General features: G+C 37.7%; 1 protein-coding gene across 1 annotated transcript in view; it reads left to right on the top strand.

Annotated features, from left to right (window-relative positions):
• The window catches only part of PNPLA7 (patatin like phospholipase domain containing 7), an 864087-nt gene extending 858079 nt beyond the window's left edge, over positions 1 to 6008 (top strand). Inside the window, exon 36 of the mRNA XM_033959965.1 lies at positions 5259 to 6008. Within this exon, the coding sequence (XP_033815856.1) occupies positions 5259 to 5306 (48 nt within the window). The 3' untranslated portion in view covers positions 5307 to 6008. The remainder of the gene's footprint in view (positions 1 to 5258) is intronic.
• Positions 6009 to 16537: the final 10529 nt, after the last annotated feature.

Genomic DNA, 16537 nt, shown 5'->3' on the forward strand with positions numbered 1-16537 from the left:
CAAACACGGAACACAAAAGGGGGGAAGGAGTGCGTTTTGGACACAAGGCATGAACTTGGGAGAGAGGAAGGGAGGGAAAGAGATGCTGAGGTGGGGGAGGGAATGAGTGTTTGGACACAAGGCATGGACTTTGGAGAGAGGAAGGGAGGGAAAGAGATGGTTGTGTACACGGGGAATAGAAGAAAGGAGAATTTTTGGTCATAGGGAGGGAGTGAGGTACAGATAGTGGCATACCAGGGTGGGGGGGCGGTCTGCCCCACCCCGGGTTTACATCCCAAGGGGGTGCACAGCTGGCCACCCTCCAGTGTTGTCCCTAGGCCGGCAAACTGCGGCTCTTTAGCCACTTGAGTGCCACCGCCGCCATCGGGAACAGGCCGGCGCCAAGTTCTCCCTGCTTTTCCCTGTGGGGCCGGCCAACTCTCGCCACTCGTGTCAATTCTGACGTCGGAGAGGACGTTCTGGGCCAGCCAATCGCTGCCTGGCTGGCCTAGAACGTCCTCTCCGACATTAGAATTGACGACGGGTGGCGAGAGTTGGTCGGCCCCGCGGGGAAGAGAAGCAGGGAGAACTTGGCGCCGGCCTGTTCCCGATGGCGGGGGTGGCACTCAAGTGAATTACTTTATATATAGTCAATATAGGCACAGAGTTAAATTTTTTAACATTTTCTAATGGTGGTGTGCCTCGTGATTTTTTTCATGAAACAAGTGTGCCTTTGCCCAAAAAAGGTTGAAAAACACTGCTCTACTGCGTATGTTCTTATGATGGCAGATAAAAGCAAATGGTCCATCTAGTCTGCCCATCCACAGTAACCATTATCTTTTTCTCTCTCCGAAAGATCCCACGTGCCTGTCCCAGGCCCTTTTGAATTCAGACACAGTCTCTGTCTCCACCACCTGTTCTGGGAGACTGTTTTATGCATCTACCACCCTTTCTGCAAAAATGTATGTCCTTAGATTACTCTAGAACCTATCACCTCTTAACTTCATCCTATGCCCTCTCATTGCAGTTTCCTTTCAAATTAAAGAGACTTGACTCATGCACATTTACATTACATAGGTATTTAAACATCTCTATCATCTCCCCTCTCCCACCTTTCCTCCAAAGTATACAGATTGAGATCTTTAAGTCTGTCCCCATACGCCTTATGATGAACACCACATACCATTTTAGTAGCCTTCCTCTGGACTGACTCCATACTTTTTATATCTTTTTGAAGGTGCAGCCTCCAAAATTGTACACAATATTCTAGTTTCAAGTTTATTTAAAATATTTGATATGATCGCAATATCAAAATCCAATGCGATTTACAAAAATTAAAAGTGGAAAAAATAAAAAAAATCCAACAAACAGAACATTAAAAACAATTATGATGTAAAAATGCAATTGAGGGGGGGGGGGGTGATAAAAAAATTTGGATTAAATACAATTCCAAAACAAATGTAAAAGGGTGGGTAAGGAGACAAAAGGTTGGGGAATGTTACTTGCTTAATTTCTACTTAACAGTGTTCCTTGTCCAGATAAATTCCAGAATAAGGTCATATGATATTAAATGGGTCAGTTAAAGGCGTCCTTAAACAACCAACTTTTTAGTAGGCCTTTAAACTTATTAAGTAATTTTTCTTCTCTTATATTGGGTGGAAGCAAGTTCCAAACTTGAGGAGCTGTAGCAGAAAAGATCATATCCCTCCTTGAATAAATGATTTTTAATGAGGAAATTACTAACATAGATTTTTCTTCTGATCTTAAAGATTTTACAAATCTTTCTAAAAATGCTGGGGCTTTGTTTACTAATATTTTATGTGTGAGTAAAGCTATTTTGTAAGTAATTCTATGGTTTACCGGTAGCCAGTGATTTTTCTTTAACAGTGGAAGTTACATGATCAAATTTTTTTTTTGTCGTGATAATTTTTATTGTGGTGTTTTGGAGAATTTGTAGTCTACGTATTTCTTTTAAGGTAGTCCCTTTGTATAGGGCGTTGCAATAGTCAATTTTAGAAATGACTAGGGAATGTATTAAGATATTTAATGATGATTTGTTGAGAAACGCGGACAATGATCTAATTAATCTTAACCTGTAGAAACAAGTTCTTACCAGTGAACTAATTTGGTCATGGTAGCTAAGCTTTTGGTCTAATATGACCCCGAGAATCTTCACCTTAGTAACTACTCTAAGGTTAGTTGTGTTTATGGTTATATTGGCTCCTAATTTCTGACCCTCCCTACATGGAAAGAGCATAGTCTCTGTTTTGGATGTATTAAGGGCCAATTTATTGTCGTGCAACCATTTTGATATTTTAGAAAGTTTCTCATTGATTGCTGTAATTTCTCCATCTGCGCTAGTGTCTATGGGGTATAACAATTGTACGTCGTCTGCATATGCAAATGGGATAAACCCAATTGACTGACTGAGTGGGGATAGAATTGAACCTTGTGGAATTCCGAAGTTTGTCGTGGTTATCCTTGCCGAAGAATTATTGAATGTAACCTCACCAAAGTCTTATACAGGGGCATCAATACCTCCTCTACTAGCCATACCTCTCCCTATGTAACCTAGCATCCTTCTAGCTTTCGCCGTCACCTTTTCAACCTGTTTGGCCTCCTTAAGATCATCACATACAATCACACCCCAGTCCCGCTCTTCTGTCATGCACATAAGCTCTTCAATCCCTAATCTGTACCATTCCCTTGGGTTTTTGCAGCCCAAATGCATGACCTTGCATTTCTTAGCATTAAATTTTAGCTGCCAAATTTCAGACCATTCTTCAAGCTTCGCCAGATCTTTCATGTTATTCACACCATCCAGCGTGTCTACTGTATTGCAGATTTTGGTATCATCCGCAAAGAGGCATATCTTACCCGAAAACCCTTCAGCAATATCGTTTATAAAAATGTTAAAAGGAACAGGCCCAAGAACAGAACCTTGAAGCACACCACTTGTAACTCCCTTTCCTCAAAACGATCTCTATTGATCACTGCCCTCTGTCGCCTTCCACTCAACCAGTTATTGACTCAGCCCATCACTTTGGGACCCATCCCGAGGGTACTCAGTTTATTTATTAGACGTTTGTGTGGAACACTGTCAAAGGCTTTGCTAAAATCTAAATACACCACATCTAGCGCACATCCTCTATCAAATGCTCTGGTTATCCAGTCAAAGAAATTGATCAGATTTGTCTGACAAGACCTACCTCTAGTGAATCCAAGTTGCCTTCAGACCTATAATCCACAAGAATCCAGAAACTTGACCATTCTCTGTTTTAAAAGTGTTTCCATGAAGTTGCTTACCACAGAAGTCAGACTTACCGGCCTGTAATTCCCTTCTTCCTTACTTTCACTTTTGTGGAGAGGGACCACATGCGCCCTTCGCCAGTCCTCCGGTACCACTCCTGACTCTAGAGACTCATTGAAAAGGTCAGTCAGCGGAGCTACCAGAACTTCCCCAAGTTCCTTCCACACCCTATTTTCTGTTAGAGGTAGTGAGTTGGATTTGAACTAGGAACACCAGTGTAGAAGGTTGTAGGTTTAACCAGTGTGCTACATAGCAACTGTAAAACTAGGTCTTATAAGCATTATAAAGAGGTCTACTTTTGAGCGTGGTTTGGGCTTCAGATAGATATGTTTGATAGACGTAGGTATGCTTTGGATGTTTCTAATGCGATCAGCTAAATAGCTTTCTGGGTTTTTATTTTTGCTTTAGTAAGCTCTAAATACATTTAATAAGCCGCCACATAAACAGGCCCAGCAATACAAAGATATTGCTTGCAAAACCTACTAGTTTTCTGACCAAGCAGCAATGTAATTTGCTAATTATAGCACATGAAAAGCACAGCTTTATGATTCTTGCTAAAAAAACAATCCTTTTTTTCTCACTAAAAAGTGCTCCAATTAGCTCATTCTTGAAATAGGTTCATTCAGCAAACAAAGCCCATGACAAAAATATATAGATTGCATAGATAACTTCATTTGCAAAAGGTTAAAAACAGAGAAAAAAAACAACTGCACAATAGTGATCTTATTGTGAGATCATCAAGGTGCATCTGCAAGGTAGAATGTCACAATTAAAATGTGTGCTGGGGGAGTTGTTTGGGATTTGAACCCATGATCTCTGGAAGATGAGCACAAGCTTTTACCCATTGAGCAACAGCAGCTTCCAGTCGGGTGTCTCTGACTGTCCTGTATATCATAGCTTAGTGATCTGCTAAGATATCATCTCCTTAGGTAAGATATCAGAGGCATCTTGAGAGAAAGCAGCTATAGCTCAGCGCTTTTAAAGCGCTGCTTTCATTGTCCAAAAGTCAGGAGTTTGAATCCCTAAGTATGCTCATTTTCCAGAGGTCATGGGTTCAAATCCCAAACAACTTTCCCAGCTCTCACCTCCTCCAATACCGGACACACACACAAGCTGCACTGACTCCAATGGTTCCCTTACGTTCTGGAATGTTGCCCGCCTCACTGCTGTAACCTCACGCAAGCGCTTTTCTGTGATTGGACTCTACCTCACAATCACGTACAGACATAGGAAAGCGTTTGTATGAGGTTAAGCAACCACCAGACACTTAAGGCACAGGTTTTCCATAAAGAATCATTCTTTATAATACCGAGGGCCTCAAAATAGTACCTGGCAGGCCGCATGCGGTTCGTGGGCTGCAAGTTTGAGACCACTGCTCTATGTCATGTCTTAGACAAGTTAGATTGTCCAAGTTAGATTGTAAGCTCCTCCAAGCAGGGACCATCTATAAATGTAAAAATGTACAGCGCTGTGTACATTTTGTATGATAAGTAGTAAGAACATAGATTGTAATGTATTTGCTGATGAAAGAGGTCTCATTGTTTTAGTCCAAAAAATATATGACAGGAAATCTGCTGAAAATTCTTTTTGCTAGGTTGATTTTTGTCCCCATTTTGAGGTAATAGGGGTTGTATTTTAAAGGGATTAATTATAAGGATATTAATAGAAAACAGTTCATGGAAGGTAAAAGAGAAGACATGTCTCATAGGCATTATATTCACCATTTTCAGACTGATCTCAGTATCTCTTAAAACTTAGCAATGCAGGGATGAGTTTATGTGGACAAATGTGAACTTTCATACACTCTCAGACTTTTTGCTATATAAAAAAATCTGTATGTTCCCATCTGGATTGACAAATGAAAAAATTATTTCCAAGATTTTGCACTGGAAAATGCCATTACAAGGGTTATCTTGAAGGAAATTCTGAGATTATATCCATCTATACATATTCTTTGTTTTACCCTTAGGATGAAGATGTAGAGCTTAGGAAACATATCAGTGAAACAAGGCAATAGAAACCCAAGCCTTCCCAAGAAAACACAGACTACCAGCAATGGGAAAGACATCTTGGCCTATCAGTTGCAGTACTGGAGATTTCTCTCTATAGCATTTGTCATCATCCTCATTGACGGGGACAGTTTTAGACATGCTGGGGCCTAGGGCAGATATTAAAGAGGGGGGCCCCTCTTCTACCTGCCCCTTTCCCAATTTTCCCACCCACCATTACTACTAGGTCACTGTGGCCTCTTAAAACCCTTACCTCAACATAATTCCAGATTGCTCAACATACTACTATTCTTGGCTATTAAAATATACTGCATTGTTGGAAAGATCTCTCTAAGGTAGAATAGGATGTGTTTAACCATTAAGTATAAAATTGCTATCGACGATAAACCCAACTCTATCCATACCTATCTTATAAGCATGGAGCCCAGTTAATTTGTATTGCAAACTAGACCACTGATATTCAGAAATTGATGTACAATACCATGGATCATAATGATATAGCTCCCATTTCAGTATTTGTGGTACTCTCTCGTGGGCTTTGCTTGAAGCATATCCAAGCACTTTATTGTGCTTAATCTTTGTTACTGAGACTTGTGCTGAACTTTCTCATTATAAGATAGTTATTGGTCAGCCTGTTGTATCACATTTGAAACATTTGCTCTCCATCTGATTGTCTTCACTAATACAACTAGGTTGTATCAAGACTTTGTTACCTTCTATGTACTTTATCTTATTGTTAAAAATCAATAAAATCTTTGAACTAAAAAAATTTTCAGCTACCTATCAATTTTCCATTTCCTCTCACTCCCTAACTGTCCCATTTCACATCTCACTCCTTTCCCAGACTCCTATTTCTTTCTGTCTACTCATTACCACATTTCTACCACTGTACTCATTCATCTAATTGTCACCCCCCTCTTCCATATGGCTCACCACTTCCAGGATTCCCCTTTCTCTCTTCTCGTCAGGCTATGTCTCCCTTTCCCTTTCTCTCCATCCCCTAGCATCTTCTTATCCCACCTCTCTTCTCTCCTGCCTACCTGTCATCCCTCCATGTCCCCTCCCCTGCCATCTGTCTCTCCTATCCCCACTGATGCTGACCAGACCTCCCCCCACCCCCACCCCCGTGCCCTACCATTTACTGTCTCCAGTGGTCTAGTCTAGTGGCCTCTTCGGGAGCAGGAAAGAGCCCAACTCTTACCCCTGTTGCTGCTAGAGCTGCCGGTATGAAAATTCTAAAAATGGCTGCTGAGACATCATGGGGCAGCCTCACGAGACTTCCATTTTTAGAATCTTCAGACTGGCAGTGGCTCTAGCAGCAGTGGGCTCTTTCCTGCTTCCAAAGAAGCCACAAGACCACTAGGGACATTAAAAGGCGATGCAGTTGGAAAAGTTCTTACACAAAAAAAGAGATATGTCAGGAACAAGATGACTCAAAGGCTGTTGAAGATTGGGGTGTCAAAGGTAATGAGATCAAGATCATAATTGCCAACAGGAGAATCGGTCAGCAACTTGAAGGTCAAAACTATCAATAGTGAGGGAGGCGTCAAACATAAGAAGTTGATCTACTTTGTGAGAAAAGTCAATAGGATGGAATACGCCATGTGGTCCTTAAACCATTGTTGGGTACTAGGATAAAGTGACCATATGTCCTGTTTTGAACGGGACCGTCCCGTTTTTGGATCCCCTGTCCCGTCCCCACACACAGCTTCGGGACGCCGAAATGTCCCGTTTTCAGGGACAGCATCCCGAAGTTGTGCGCGGGGACAAAAGGACAGGCGATCACTTCCTGTCCCTCCCTGCCGCACAAAAAAAAGCCTCTCTCCAACGCCCGATTTAAACCCCCCCCCGGTCTGCCATTTCTGCTGCTCCTAATCGCCGCCCAGAAGCCTTCTTCCCAACGTCAATTCTGACGGAGAGGACTTTCCAAGCCAGCCATTTGTTAAAAGTTTTAAAATTGAATAAAGACTTTAAAAAAACAAACAAAAACCATCTCACAATAAGTGTAACATAAGATACAATCATTTTATATTTTAACATCTCTTTTTTTTTTCCAATTCTTTATTCATTTTCATATCTCATAACAAGTATACAATAATCATTCAATATTCATACAATTCACTTGTATAATTCATATAATATTAAATCTTATATTATCCCCCCTCCCCCTTCCCTTCCACACATATCAACATTTTATTTGAATCTCACACATTATACCCTCCCAATCCCATATCATATTATTCTTCTTTAAAAAAAAATGTCTAATCATTTGAATATTCAATCAATGGCCCCCAAACTTTTTTAAACTTGTTATAATTTCCTTTTTGCATAGCAAGAATTTGTTCCATTTTATAAATATAACATATAGAATTCCACCAAAAAGTATAGTTAAGTCTTGTATAATCTTTCCAATTTCTAGTTATATTCTGAATGGCAACTCCCGTCATAATCATTAGTAATTTATTATTATTTGCTGAAATTTGACTCTTTGCTCTCATCATTGTTCCAAACAAAATTGTATCATATGACATAGCAACTGGATTTTCTAGAAAATAATTAATTTGAGACCAAATTGACTTCCAGAAGGCGTTAATACAAGGACAATAAAAAATTAGATGATCCAAAGTCCCTGCTTCTAGATTACAGTGCCAACATTTATTAGATCTAGAGCTATCAAACTTTTGTAAACGTACTGGGGTCAAAAGAGCTCTATGCAACAAAAAGAACCAAGTCTGTCTCATAGATGCCGACACTGTACATCTAATTCTCCAAGACCAAATTCGTGGCCATTGAGAAGCAGAAATTTGATGCTTAATCTCAATGCTCCAAATGTCTCTGAGACCCATTTTTTGTTTTTTATTTGTAAAACCATATATCAATTTATACCACTTAGCGGCTTGGTGACCCAAGAAATCCGCCTGGAAACATAGGACTTCTAAACTATATTGATTATCAAGATCTTTCCATTCAGGGAACCCCTCCTGAATAGCCTGCTTCAGCTGCAACCACTTAAAACTTTGTGACTTATTAAAACCATATTTATGTTGCAGCTGTGAAAAACTAAGCAGCTTACCATTTGAAATAACATCATTTAAAGTTCTTATTCCTGCAATGATCCATTGTTTCCAGAGAATTTTATGACCGCCTATTTTAATCTTGGAGTTTAGCCAAATGGATTGATTTAATGATTTAAAAATTGGAATAGGTGATAATTTAGTAACATATCTCAAAGTCTTCCAAGTATCAATCAAAATTCTATTCCCTTTGTATCTATTAGGCATTGGTATACTCAAAAGATGAACCAAATGTATAGGAAACATGAGTCGCCATTCTAAATACAACCAGTCTGGGACATTCTCCATGAGCTCTGGAAGGACCCAATACATACCCTGTCTTAAAATATAGGCTTGATGGTACCTATAAAAATTTGGAAAATTTACCCCCCCTTCCACAATTGTTTTTTGTAACTTTACTAAAGCAATTCTAGGTCTTTTCCCCAACCAAACAAATTTTGTAAGAATACCATTCAACTTTTTATAAAATGACCCCTGAAAAAAAACTGGTATCATACTCATTTGATAACAAACCACAGGCAATATCATCATTTTAATTGTTTGAACTCTCCCCCACCAAGATAAATATAAAGGATTCCATTGCTCACACATTTCCGTTACTTTCTTTAATAAAAGTTTTTCATTTTCCTTTACTGTATCCTCAATAGTACTTTTGATATTGATTCCTAAATATTTTAATCCATCTTCTTTCCAAACAAATGTAAATGAATCAAATAATCCTTTGGTACAATGTACATTAAGTGGTAGCACTTCCGATTTGCTCCAATTAATCTTGTACACAGAAAACTTTCCAAATTTTTCAATCAATTCAAGCAAACATGGAATAGTAGTCTCTGGTTTCCTCAAATAAAGCAGAATATCATCCGCATAAGCGGAGTGCTTATATTCCCAACTTGAAAACGGAATTCCTTGTATCTCCTTTGCCTGATTAATAGCTATCAACAAGGGTTCCAAAACAACATCAAAAAGCAAAGGAGACAAAGGACAACCTTGTCTAACCCCCCTCTGTAAACTAAATCTATCCGATAAATTATTATTAATATATAGCCTAGCACCAGGGGAGCTATACAATGTCTGAATCATTTGAATAAAACCAGTCCCTATACCAAACCATTCTAATGCTTGATACATAAAAGACCATTCAACTCTGTCAAAGGCTTTTTCTGCATCCAAAGAAATTAAGAATGCCGGATCCTGAATATCTTTTGTTAAATTTAAAGTATGAAAAGCCAGTCTGGTATTATTGGAAGAATGTCTTCTTTCAACAAATCCTGTTTGGTGAGTATCAATAATAAAAGGGAGAGCTTTGGCCAATCTTAATGCCAAAACTTTGGCTAAAAGTTTACCATCTACATTAATTAATGAAATAGGTCTGTAGTTTGATACCAAAGTATGATCTTTGTTTGGTTTTGGTAAGACAATAATTAATGAATCTGCCATAGTACCTGATATACAACTTCTATTCAGTTGGCATTGATATAATTTTAACAAATAGGGTAACAAAGTATTTTGAAATAATTTATAGAACTCTACCGTATATCCATCACCACCTGGAGCGGATCCAACTCTAAGAGACTTCAATGCTGTTTCTAACTCTTTTAAAGATATAGGTTCTTCTAAACTTCCTTTTATATGTTCAGGAATTTGAGGCCCCTTAAGTGAACTTAAAAATTCCAATCCATCCTTTTCTCTATCTCTGTAAGATTCAGAAGAATACAAGTCTTTATAAAAACTAAAAAATTGTTTTAGAATCTGATCAATTTTATTATGTGATTTTCCATTTTTATCTTTTATTACAACAATTTTTGTTCTTTTCCTTGCTTTAAGATAATTTGCTAGCATCCTACCCGCCTTATTTGAGTTTCCATAGTATTGAGTTTGTTGAGAAAATAAATCATTCCTTACAAATTTAGAGGATAACTCATTATATTTAACTTTTGCTTTTAATAATAATTGCAAAGTATTCCACTCCCATCTATTAATTAAATTACTTTCCAATACTTTAATTTCCTTTTCCAAATCAACAAATTGTTTCGTAAACTTTTTCCTAATGTATGCTGAATATGAAATAATATTACCTCTCATGGTTGCTTTAAACGCATCCCATAATACTTCCATATTTATATAATTAGTATCATTAATTTGGAAGAATTCAATCATTTTTATTTTAAAATCTTCAGTAAAATTTGAATCTACTACCAAAGAATTATCAAATCTCCAAACCGGCTTAGAATAATCCTTTTCACCATCCTTTAACTCAATCCATACAGCACCATGATCAGATAAGAGAATAAGATCTATAATAGCTCTTATTACATTTTTCGCTAAATTATTTGAAACAAAAATATAATCAATTCTTGAAAAAGAATTATGGACCCGTGAACAAAAAGAGAATTCCCGATCATTAAAATGAAGAATACGCCATATATCTATTAAATCACAAGATTTTACCAAATTATCTAGCCCTAATGATTTCATAACTCTACTTGGATTTTTATCCATAATTGAATCCATTACAGCATTGAAATCTCCAGCCACCACTAAATTAGAAGCAGTCAGTGGCATTAAAATTTGTTGTAGGTTTTTAAAAAACTCCATCTGATTCGTATTAGGAGCGTAGATGTTAAATAAGTCCAGGGTATTATTTTCCATGCTCATTTCAATATGCACCCACCTTCCTAATGGATCCATTTCTACCATCTTAAAATCAATTAATTAAAATGGCCACTCCAGCCTTTTTCCCATTTGCTGGAGCAAAAAATACTTTTGAAATCCATCCCCCTTCCAGCTTTCTAGATTCTATTGTGGACAGATGGGTCTCTTGGATGAAATATACATCCGCCTGTTGCTTTTTAAGGAAATTTAACATTTTTTTCTTTTTAATTTGGTGATTCAGGCCATTGACATTTAAAGAGTAGAATTTAGTCTCCATCTTTCAACTCAATAAAATTCCAGCATTGACACTCCAGTTTATATAAATGAAATTGATTAGACACCATCCTTCACATAACATCCATAAAATATAAGAATATGATATAATATCCCCTACTACACAGATATTCTTTCCCCTTACTCTTAAATATCCCCTCTCCCCATATCCCTCCCACCCCTCCCTTCATTATGGATAAACTTGAACCACGCATAGGATATGCAACAACTTCCATCCCCCAGGCATTTATACATTGTCTCCCATATATAAATGTACTTTTTCCCATCTTATATCTTACTACCATGACATATTTTAAATATTAACATAACCATTTATTTCATTATTTTTCCATACTTTTATATATCCCAATTTCCAAAATGGTCAAATACCACCTTTACCTTTTTATCAATTCTCTTTTAAATCTTTTAAGTTCCCCCATATTCAATATTAATATTATACTTCTTAATCATAAATCCATTACTATTTACTTATTATTATGTTCATCTGTTAACCCTCAACTTATATAAGTTTTCATTTAATTCTCTTAAATTAATTTTTTTTTTTTCAAACATCCTCATAAATGAACATTTCAAAACTCTACATATTTTTATAAATCCTCCTTAAGTTCATCTCATATTCCTCCCTCCTCCCACTTTCACAGCATAATATCTATATTTCTTTTAATTTATTTATGAATATGCTTCTTTAAATATATTTATATTAGAGTTTTAAACCATTTCATTCAATTTCATATTCACTACATACATACATAAAAGAAGAAATGTAACATTTTCATAAATCCTTAGCATTCCATCCATTCTATTCCAGTCTTACTTTTATATTCCACTCCTATTAATATATTTCTGTCTTCTAAACCTTTTCTTCCTTACATAGTCATTGGTTCAGAGTTATTCAGAAAGTCTTTCAACTTCCCTGGATCCTCAAAATATAGTGATTTACTCCCATAGGATATCCTCATTTTTGCAGGGAAATATAAACCATACTTATAACCCTTCTCTTTAAGCTGTGGTCTTAACTGCAGAAACTGCTGTCTCAATGCTGCTGTATTTTTTGCAAAGTCAGGCAAAAATAATAATTTTGATCCTTTATATGTCAAATTTTTGTCTGCTTTTGCCAACTTCAGTATTTCAAAGGCTTGCTGAAACCTTAACAGTTTAAAGATAAGCGGTCTGGGCTTTGACTGACTTTCTGACCGTTGGAATGGAATTCTGTGTGCCCTTTCAATTTCAAGAGGTTGTTTTGAGTTCAGCTGAAAAAGCTTTGGTATTAAAGTCTCCAGAAACTTTATGGGATTATCTCCCTCCAATTTTTCCGCCAGCCCAATTATTTTTATGTTCTTCCGACGCCCACGATTCTCATAATTTTCCAGTTGTTTTTGCATCTCTGAAATGATTTTTCTTTCAGATTTAAACTGAACCTCTGTTAGTTCCAACTGTTCCATTTTTTTTCCAACGTTGTCACTCTCTGGTTTGCCAATTCCAACTGCTTATTTATGTTTACAACCTCTTCCTTTACTTCCTGTATGTAATCTGTGTTCTTTTGTAGCATCTGCTGTATTTTTTCCAGCGCTGTCATCACTTCTTTTTTATCTAGTTCTTTCTCATCCGGGAGTGCAGTCTTTGCCGGTGTCACATGATCATGCTTGACACGCTTAGCAGTGCCCACAAAAGCCGTCTCAAGTTTCGTTTGCCTTGAAGTCTTTTGATACAAGAAACTTTATTTTACAGCGAAATTCTTCAGAATTAGTGCCTGGGGGAGCAGAGCAATGTGATCACACCTCCATCTTGTGCGTGTTCCAAACCACGCCCCCCTCACTTTAACATCTCTTAATATATCATCAAATTCTAACTCGCATCAAATATCCCCCCTCCCTTATACCCGATAATTATTCATAAGCAGAAGAAATCATAAAATATTCCCATCCCCCCACCTCACCTTGGACGTGTATGAACAAAAGGGGGAAAAACCTAATATTTATTCTATACAGTAATTTGTTAAAGGCTCCCAAACATCCCTACATTTCTTAAAATGCCCCTGCTGTATGGCTATTGCCTGCTCCATTTTAAAGATTTGGCATAATGAATTCCACCAAAATTTATAATTCAGACGATCCCAACCCCTGTCATAATGAGCAAAAGTTTATTATTAGAAGAGATTTGACTCTTTGCTCTCATGGAAGTACCAAATAACACAGTGTCATATGATAATGCCACTGGATTTTCCAGATCATTCATTTGACTCCAAATGGATTTCCAAAAACTAAGTGTCATTGGGCAATAGAATAGTAAATGATCTAATGTCCCAGCTTCGAGATGACAGTGCCAGCATCTATTAGACTTAGAGCTATCTAATTTTTGTAAACGAACTGGGGTCCAAACTGCTCTATGTAAACAGAAAAAAACAAGTTTGTCTCATAGATGCCGATGCCGTACATCTCATCCTCCAAGCCCAAATTCGTGGCCATTGAGACGCAGTAATTTGATGCTCCAAATGTCACGCACACCAATCTTTGGTTTCTTATTCAAAAATCCAGATATTAATTTATAGCCTGGTGCCCCAGGAAATCCACCTGAAAACATAAGATCGGCAAACTATGCTGATTAATTAGATTTTTCCATTCAGGGAACCCCTCCTGAATGGCCTGCTTCAACTGTAACCATCTATAATTTTGTGATTTGTTAAGACCAAATTTGTGTTGCAATTATGAAAAGTCAAGCAGCTTACCATCTGATATAATATCATCCAAAGTATGTATGCCTGCCTTCATCCAGTGTTTCTAGATGACCTTAAACCTGCAAATTTAAATCTTGGAATTCAGCCAGAAGGACTGACACGTGGATTTATGGATTGGAATAGTTGTTAAATTATTGATAAATTTTAAAGTTTGCCACGTGTCAAATAAAATTCTATTGTCCTTATACAATCTAGGAAATTTGATACTTAGAACGTGGAGACATGAGTTGCTATTCCAACCATAACCAGTCTGGGAGATTTTCCATGAGCTCAGGGAGGACCCAGTACATACCCTGACGCATAATATAGGCTTGATGGTACCCATAAAAGTTGGGAAAATTTACCCCACCCTCCGCAATTGGTTTTTGTAGAGATACTATGGCAATTCTTGCTGCTTTCCCCAGCCAAATAAATTTTGTCAGAATACTATTTAATTTCTTATAAAAGGACCTCTGACAAAACAATGGTAACATTCCCATTTAGTAACAAACCACAGGCAGAATCATCATCTTAACTGTTTGGACTCTCCCTCACGACAGATGTAATGGGTTCCAATGCTCACACATTTCTGTGACCTTCAGCAATAAAGATTTTTCATTTACTTTCATAGTTTCTTCCAGGGTACTTTTTATCCAAATACCTAAATACTTTATGATAGAGGGGACATGATATAAACCTTCAAAATCCTAAAGGGCATAGAGAAAGTAAATAAGGACAGATTCTTCAAACTATGGGGAGCCACAAACACTAGGGGTCACTCGAAAAAATTGAAAGGGGACAGGTTTAGAACAAATGCTAGGAAGTTCTTTTTTACCCAGAGGGTGGTGGACACATGGAACGCACTTCCAGAGGATGTGATAGGCCAGAACTCTGTACAAGGGTTCAAGGAGGGTTTGGATAGGTTCCTGGAGGATAAGGGGATAGAGGGGTACAGATAGAACTTGAGGTAGGTTGTAGAGGTGTTCATAAACCACTTCACAGGTCGTGGACCTGATGGGCCGCCGCGGGTGCGGACCGCTGGGCGAGATGGACCTCTGGTCTGACCCACTGGAGGCAACTTCTTATGTTCATACCCTCCTCCTTCCAAAGAAAAGGGAACGTATCAAATAATCATTTTGTACAATATACATTTAGTAGAAGAACCTCTGATTTGCTCCAGTTTATTTTGAAACCAGAGAATTTTCCAAATCTATCAATCAGATCCAGTAAATGCGGAATAGTAGTTTCAGGATTCCGCAAATGAAGCAATATGTCATCTGCAAAAGCAGAGACCTTATATTCGCAACCTGTATAAAGAATACCCTGTATCTCTTTTGCCTGCTGAATAGCCAATAACAAGGGTTCCAGTACAATGTCAAAAAGCAAAGGAGATAACAGACACCCTTGTCTAACTCCCCTTCTAAGACAATAATGTTCATAAAAATTATTATTAATGTATAATCTTGCATAAGGGGAACTATAACAAGGTTTGATTCATTTGTATAAATCCAGAACCAATACCAAACCAATCCATTGCTTGATACATTAATGTCCATTCCACACGATCAAAGGCCTTCTCTGCATCCAAGGATACAAAGCCGGATTTTTCATAGTTTTTGTTAGATTTAACATGTGAAAAGCCAGTCTGGTGTTGTTTGATAAATGTCTGTGAGCAACGAAACCCGTTTGGTGCATACCAATAATATAAGGGAGAGCCTTGGCCAGGTGCAAAGCCAATAACTTAGCCAGAAGTTTTCCATCTACATTAAAGATATAGGCCTGTAATTTGAAACCAACGTAGGAAGGAATGGGAGAGGCCTTAGGCACCTGGCCAATCCGGCCCTAGGATCCTGTGGGTTGGGCAGGGGAGGGGTGGGCCCGCCTCATTTGGACTATATACAAAATTGTTCTACACAGCATTGTACCACTAAAAGGTATTTTAGAAGTGTAGGATTCCGTATCTCTATCTTTGAGCCCAGGACTATGCAGAAATGCCATAGTCAGTGCTGAATCTCATAATTGCCATTTTAGAGATATAACGTTGAAAGTTAAAATAATGGAACTTTCATGAAGGAAATGGAATAGACATTAATAAACCTCATAGTCACAGTTTAAGAGCTGCAGTGTTGAAACTTACACTGAAGACAGTTTAGGCATAACTGAAATATCCTACACAATTTACTTTTATACAAATTTTTAGAGCTGTAGAACTGAATCTTGCAATGTAAGGGGCAAATTCTATAAACAGCGTCCTACTGTTGTCTAACCAGCCAATTGGGATGCACTTTTTAAAATAAGAACACCCCAAGACCCTTGAGACATTCCACAGCAGGAGGGATGCCCAGTCCCTCCTACCAGAACTCCAAGTTTATTTAAAATTTGATTAAATTCCTATCCAAATACTAGGCGTTTTACAATAAATAAGAATAAAGGGAAGGACAAATTTTAAAATAAAAAGTACATTCAATACAAAAAATATATATTATTACATATCTGAAACACG

This window comes from Geotrypetes seraphini, chromosome 10 (genome assembly GCF_902459505.1).
Source record: "Geotrypetes seraphini chromosome 10, aGeoSer1.1, whole genome shotgun sequence".
NCBI lineage: Eukaryota > Metazoa > Chordata > Amphibia > Gymnophiona > Dermophiidae > Geotrypetes > Geotrypetes seraphini.